The 7761-nt window shown below is 44.4% G+C and overlaps 1 protein-coding gene across 1 annotated transcript; it reads left to right on the forward strand.

Annotated features, from left to right (window-relative positions):
- The first annotated feature begins 274 nt into the window (after positions 1-274).
- GIMAP1 (GTPase, IMAP family member 1) lies at positions 275-2167 on the forward strand. Its single transcript, XM_063100977.1, is given in 3 exon segments — positions 275-317; positions 1306-1806; positions 1809-2167. Coding segments are annotated over 3 exon segments (903 nt in total).
- The last annotated feature ends 5594 nt before the right edge of the window (positions 2168-7761 follow it).

Below are 7761 nucleotides of genomic sequence, written 5' to 3' on the forward strand. Positions count from 1 at the left end.
TCCAATGTTATTCTCTAAAATTCTGATGTTATCTCAAAAGAATTAGCACAATTTATTGTAATTGACAGAATTTACCTGTCTTTTTCTATAAGCACCTGCCCCTCCCCCAAAACACACACCTCGATTTTAAGATCCTTGCAGGTAGGAGCCATGGCTTTTCACTGTGGTGTCACCAGCTCTTTGCACTTTGCCAGACACGTTGTAGGTGGTTATGCTTCTTTGAGGGATGAATAAACGAATGGACAAATTGTGTTTGGGACTCTTTCAGGTGAACATGGGAGGACGGAAGATGGCAAGAGATGAAGAAGCTGCCTGTGGTAAGGACATTTCTCTGCAATGCCCATTTGCCCCCCTGGTTTGAGCTGAGGGTAATGAGGAGAGTGGGGCTTACTCACACTGAACAGAGGTAAGTCCCAGAGGTGTCTTGACCCTGGGATGAAACAGCAAGAACCCTGAGATCTGCACTTCCGCTGGATCTCTGCCCTTGCCCTGCTGTGAGCTGTTAAGTTCTTTGACTTGCCTGCCCTTTGGTTCCCGCAATATAAGATGATGATAACAAACCTCCTCTGATCTCCACAGAAGAGGATGCAGAGGGTGTCAAATCATGTACGCAAGCAGACAGGATTTGCCAGGTAGAATGTGTTAGAGAAGAAGAGTGGGGATTTAAATGGGTATTCCGTCTAGGCAGCAGGATTAAGAGAGGGGGAGGAGAGGGAAACGGGGGGAAAGAGGGAGTGAGGGAAGGTGGAAAGGTCTTAAATAACCTCTCAACACCCCCTCGAGAAGTCACCCTGCATTATCAGTTTTGTTTTTGCAGAAGACTCTTAACAATTAGGGAGATGAAGCAACTTCCCAAGGTTACACAATTAGTACAGGGTGAGGTTGTGATTCAAGCCAGGGTGCCTGGGGCTGCAGATAGTCCCAGGCGGTCCTGCGCCCACCCCCCTTTCTTCTGTGGGACGGTTTCTGGTATCGGGAGAGTGTTGAAGAGTTCATTGAAGTCACCAAATATGAAACGGTTCCGCATGTGTGTGGGTGACCAGAGATAATGTCAGACAAGTAATGGCCTGAAATTATGAAGGAGCATTTTCTGAAACGCGCGGCAGTCGCTGGTGCATCTACAGGTGCTACAGGTGCATGTAGAAGATCCAACTACAGAAGGAAAAGACGGAGATGCCCCGCCCTGGAAGCTCAAATCTCTGTCCTTCCCTTTCTTTTATTTTTTTTCTAAAGGCAAGAAGATTCCGGTTCCCAAGGGAAAGCTGGTTTAACTCATGTAAGATAATAAATAATGTCTTCGCACAGGTTCGGAAGAGGACGCCCAGTCCCTGCAGGAGCCCAGGCTGAGGCTCATCCTGGTGGGGAAAACAGGCGCAGGGAAGAGCGCCACAGGGAACAGCGTCCTGGGACAGAGACGGTTCCTCTCCAGACTCAGGGACACGTCTGTGACCAGAACCTGCACCGTGGCCAGCGGGAAGTGGGCCAAGTGGCACGTGGAACTCATTGACACCCCGGACATTTTCAGCTCCGAAACCTCCAAGACAGACCCGGGGTGCGTGGAGAGAGGCCGCTGCTACCTGCTCTCCGCCCCCGGGCCCCACGCGCTGCTCCTGGTGACCCAGCTGGGCCGCTACACCGCGCAGGACCAGCAGGCGGTGAGGAAGGTGCAGGAGCTGTTCGGGGAGGGCATCCTGGAGCGAATGGTCGTCGTCTTCACCAGGAGGGAGGACCTGGCCGGGGCCTGTCTGCAGGATTACGTGCGCTGCACGGAGAATCGCGCCCTGAGGGAGCTGGTGGCCGCGTGCGGGGCCGCGTCTGCGCCTTGGACAACCGCGCCACCGGCAGGGAGCAGGAGGCGCAGGTGCAGCAGCTGCTGGCACTGACCGAGGGGCTGCTGAGGGCGCACGGGGGAGCCCACTACACCAACGAAGTGTACCGGCTGGCGCAGGCGCTGCGCTGGGCAGACCCCGAGGAGCGGCTGCGGAGGGTGGCCGCGGAGGTGGCGGCCCGCGTGCGGGGACCGCGGGGGGCCGGGCGGCTGGCCGCGCTGTGGGAGTGGCACAAGTGCGGGGAACCGCTGGAGGCTGGGTGTGGCCGTCCTGCTGGGGGGCGCGATCCTGCTCTACGTGCTGCTCTGCAGGCGCCGAGGGGGCTTTTGCTGACCTGAGTGACACATAGTCCAGGTCTCAACACCTGCAGGTAACTTGGCAGGAGAGGAACGGAAGCCTTGAAGCTGGAGGGGGAAACTAACACTTTATTCCAAAGGACTCCTGTAGTTTCAGACATAGATTCAATGACCCAAAACTTTGAGCACTGCATCAATTTTGTAAAGGCTTAAAGTTCACTTTTTAAGTTTTCAACTCTCACTTTTAACTACGTGTATGCAGTTTTTAAATAAATTTGTCTACATTAAAAACTTCCTTCAACATTTTCATAGTCTCGGTGCATTTTTTTCTCTCTTGAAAAATAAGGAAACGACTGGTAGCTTGTGGGGACGAATTCCATGGCACAGGGAGAACAAGCATTTTTATTTTGAGCATTTTAAAAAATTTAGATTGACCCTCCTTAATAATTTTCTCGTTCCTATACATGGGTAGATACGTTCCTTTTATTGTCACCAATGAAAGAGATGCCAGGGTTATACGTGTTCATGTTTACTTCTGATATACTGTGTATTAGTACAACGATTTTACTCCCAAAAAGATACACGTAACTATATGAAAATAACACAGTTCCCAATTTTCTAAGCACGAATTCTGGTCATGTCTCCCCAAAATGAAGTAGGATGTTGGGAAAATAACATGTCATGTCTTCAGTGTGGTTATTCGGACCAAGCCGCTCTGGGACAGTGGAGAAGAGGGACAAGGGCAGGTGCACGGCTTGAGAGCCGCAGACACCTGGGCACGGGCTGGCGCAGCAGCAGCAGCAGGTCCTACAGGGATGTGCCGGTCCACGAAGGTTCTCGAACACCGCATCATTAGAAAATCAGATGCTGCCTGGTTACAACAGTATTTCTTTATTTCTATTTCTGAGCGTAATGAGAACCCTTCAAGGGAAGTCAGTGTCTGTAAATAGGAGGTGCAGGCGCAAGGCGGCAGCCACGCTGGAGAGCCCCAGTCAGGACGAGGGGGAGAAAGGGAGTCGTGCACGGGCGCCCTAGGGTGCTGGCCAGCCCCAGGGGGGAAAGGTGGGGTCTGTGCTCATGCGCACCAATGCTGTGTCCTGCAAGTGTCGCAGGCTTAGGGTGGGTGTGGGCGTGGACAGAAAGGTTGAGGGCGGTGGTGGCCACTGCAGTGAGTTAGGCTCTGTGAAGGGTGATTGGGGAAAAATCCATTCGGAATTCACGCCTTAAGCTTCCTTAGCCCTGCAGGGCCCAGGGAGGGCCCCGAGGGAGGGATGCCTTCCTTTGATGAAGCCAGAGGGGGCACCAGGGAGGGGCTGGTGTTGGGGGAGGGGGCAGTGTCCTGGGTGGCAGCATATGCTCCTGTGCAAGTGGCCTGAGGGTTGCTTACAATGGGGCTGATGTTAGCCTGCTGGTCTTTAATTTTTCATTGTCTCATGTACTGTGTGTCCGCACGTGCCCTCCAATGTTTGTCTACTTATAGTTTCTGTCTCGTTTGTAAATGCAAATGTAATTTTTTAAATAAACAAAAGTATTATGGTTTTTAAATTCTTTTGTGGACCTTAGCATGTGGATAGCTATAGCTGGGTCAAAGGCAGGCTTGACCTCTGTGAGTAAAATGTGCTATTTTGGGTATGGCTTGGGCTGGGGGAAGGGGCACAGCGGAGCGAGCAGATGCGCGGTGTGGCCCGCGGGCTTGTGTTTGAGAACCAGTACCTGTGTGCTTGCCCTGGAACTGTCCACAAGCGGGGTTCAGGTTTGTCTTGAAATGTACACGTTAATATTAATCTTTATAGTTTTCATGTATAATGAAATAATATGAATGAACACTTTATAGATTAAATAACTTAAGAATATGTTACAGAAACCAAACATCTGAGAGGGAACATCTTGTAATATATACCCCATATTATTGTGTGTTTACAGAGTTGGGGACTAGCAGAAATAGAAAGCAGGATATGATTAAATGTCAGATACATTTATTAAGTGCAATCAAAGACGTATTTGTTTTCTAAAACATCGCTACGTTCTAATCTCCAGGTCTAGAAAAAGGCAAGTGAGCTCATTATAATAATAAAGTGTGAAAGACTCCTCATCGTATTTTATCTTTTTAAATAAAATTTAATATTACAAATGTACTATAAGATTGATCATAAAACAAAAGGAACAGGAAACATAAGCTGCAGAAATAATAGTGGAAAAATTATGCTAATCATTTACTGCTTAATATCATATGATATTACAAGTTAATGAGGTTTGACTTCTGTCTTGAGAACGTACCTGCGCAGGTCTCTCTTTGGCTAAGATTCTACACGAGGTCTGGAAAGATACATATTTAGATCTCAGAGATCGAATTCTATTCTGAAGAAACATCTATGTAAAATAAGATCGTAAATCTCCAAATAATGAAAAACTGCAAGACTGAGTTTAAAAGTACTTTTGCTCTGGAGAATTCATGTCTTTTGACTACATTTCATAATACAAAAATGACTATGCTATGATCCTTTTTTGTTATTTATATTACTGAGTTTTTCAAAATTTCATGGCAATGTTTTGACATTTGGCTATCCACAAAATTTTCTTAGACAGCGGCAATAATAGGATAATGACTACACAAAGAATGGCACTAAATTCTCAATTATTTACCAGTTGGCTTGGAATGAGGAGACAAGTTTGGGTGCTTGATGATTATTACTGCAAAAATATTGTAATGATAATGGCACATGTTTATATAAAATGCAAAGGGGGGACTAAATGACATCACCAATGTGATTCTCAAAATGTGTGAATTGTCTTTGAATTTGAATCATATATTATTAGAGAACTTAAAGAGTTTTCCCTTACAGTCAAAATCATTTCTTTAGAGATTTTCTTTTTCAGATACTTTGATTATGACCTTTTCATCTTTATATTCCCATCACACAACATGTAAGTGCCTGGCATGTAAAATGGGATCACGAAATGTTTGGAAAATGAATGCTGAAATTGACTTTCCTGTACTACTTTATACTAAGTTCCTAGTTACGAGACTTTGACAATTTTCTCATTTCTCTGCCATGAGTAACAGAAAATTCTGTCATGAAAGCATGTCATTGTATTAATGATATTCTCCTGCTCTAAGAAAATCTATTTTCCTTCAAACCCTCAAAGTTACCATATTTCCAGCCTTTTCTGTGTATTTTATCCTTTTCTCCTACTATAGAAGAGCTGTATCCATGATTACACCCAGTAAAGTCTTCCTTTAGGCTGTGGCTTGAAGGACTACCACCCCCCACCCCCCACCATATCTCAAGGTTAGGTCCTGACCTCACTTATGTAATTTGGGTGATTTGATACCATAAATCAATTTTATGTTTAAATAGCAGCACAAAACAGCATCACCTTCTGTAGGAAATGTTTTCTTGCTAACTTTAACCAGGCACAGGATCAAAATAATATCCAGTATCTCAAAAATTGTATATCCATGTGAATAGATATTCATTTCAACATGTCTCCTTTCAGCTCTTCACCCTTTATTCCCACTTCAAGAATAAAATATCTGGATCATGTGCTGATGACGTTTCAGTTCATATTTCCATGCCATGCTGCCTGGCTCAGCTTTCATTTTACACAGAGGTTTATATCTGGCTGGCTTCTGAGAGCCAGTGTTGTCCATGATGAACTTTTGGAGCAGGAGGTTTTAAGCCACGTGCACCTTCTTGCATGTTCTTATACAGTACTCAGCACTGAGCTCACATTATAGCCCTGCCAGATACCGCTGCCCCTTCTAGAAATTTGCCTATGGATTAAATTCCCCAGAAGAAGAATTCCGGTACATTTAGGGGGAAGCTAGACCTAAGCTATGATTCAAAACTCTTTTTTTTTCCTGGGAGTCTTCATCTAACAATGATAATGTTGGCCTTTGGTTATACAACTAGATTTCTGCTTGCTTATTCTATTAAGAATGATTTTAGTGAGATTTTTGTTAATTTTTTCCTTACCTTTTTAGTTCTTTAAGCAGTTATCTCCGTATATGATGGATGTTTTCTTATAATTGATAGTTTGAGTCTTAATTGTCTTTGTACTTCACTTTTGCGCACGTTATTGGCCTAATTCTTTTTCTTTCTTTCTTTTTTTTTTTTATATATTTTCTTTTCCTCCTTATAGTACTCTTCACATACCATTAAGTTTGGGCACTTTGACTCCATTTTACTTCTAAAATAGAGTTAGATTGTGCATATCCTCTTGATTTACTACATCTGAAGACTCCCAGAATATCTTTTCTTCTATACGCTAAAAAGGACCCGAAAGTGCTAACTTTTCAGATGTAAGCCATGCTTCCTGCAGACATGGAGTTTGAGTGAGTGTCCTTAGACTTGATTAAAGTGGTCTTTCTCTAAGAGTGGCTCACAATCCTGCATTAAAAATGAAGTCTGTTGGGAAAATGACCTAACACCTTGAGCCTCCAAGTTTCCTACAAACACTTCCTGCTCAATGCAATGTCGAGCACTAAAATAAGACCACATTCCCAAGGAAACATAATACAATGAGAGAGCCAAGAGAAACAAAATGCAATAGAAACAAAGACTTGAGATATTCGAATTATCAGATATAGATATAAAATAAACATGCTTACAATATCACGAAAAGAATTTTTGAACAATCTTGAAAACATCTCAGGGATGAGGAAACCACAAAAAGTGGCATGACAGATTTGCAAGCATACCAAATAAAACTGTTAGAATTGACAGACAGAATGTGGCAGTTGTCAAGGATGCCATCCACATCCTGGGCTGTGGAAGCGTAATTGGTAAGTGGCCTGCTGCTGCCCCTCTGGATCCATCGCCATGTTTGTGCCAAGGGTATGCCTCCTGCAGACTTCTCGCAGCCAGTGGCATAGCACACTGGCATGGTGGGGTACAGAGGCTCCTCCCAGCAAGACATGAGATTCCTCTAACCCATGACTTGGCTCAAAGATTCTCCCTTAGCTTTGCTGAATCTTTCCTGGAACTGCATTGCCCAATACTCTTCCTAACCAAACCTCCTTCCACTCCACTCTCCCTCCACAGGTGTCAAACCATGTGGTCTGAAGGCTGTCCCTGCCTCCACCTGCTTCCTCTTCCATTTCATTTCTTATACAACTAATCCAGAGCTAGTGTTTCCTTCTTGGCAAACCTGAAATAATATATGACTGAAATTCATAACTCGGTGGATAGATTTAACAGATTAGACAGCAGTGAAGAGAAAGTCAGGATAGAAGAAAATCCAGAATGCTGCCCATAGATACCAAAAAGATAGATAATATGGAGAGAGAGTAAGAAACATAGAGTACACAGTGAGAAGTTTTATACTTTGATCTTCAACCTCAAAGGGGAAGAAAACAGGAGTTAAGGCAATATCTGAAAATGCATATGAGAATTTTCCAAAATAGATGAAATATACCAATCCACTACTTCAAGCAAAGTAACAGAGCAGAAAAAAAGACATTACCTTTAAAGGGCTACAAATTGAACGGACAAGTGACATCTAGAAAGAGGCAGATAACTCTGTTCTGTACACCTAAGAACTTCTACAGACACAAGGAAAAGCTTGGATGCTGTGATCATTAATTTTATGTGTCAGCTTGACTGGGCTAAGGGATACCCAGATGGCTGGTAAAC

This window comes from Cynocephalus volans, chromosome 6 (genome assembly GCF_027409185.1).
Source record: "Cynocephalus volans isolate mCynVol1 chromosome 6, mCynVol1.pri, whole genome shotgun sequence".
NCBI lineage: Eukaryota > Metazoa > Chordata > Mammalia > Dermoptera > Cynocephalidae > Cynocephalus > Cynocephalus volans.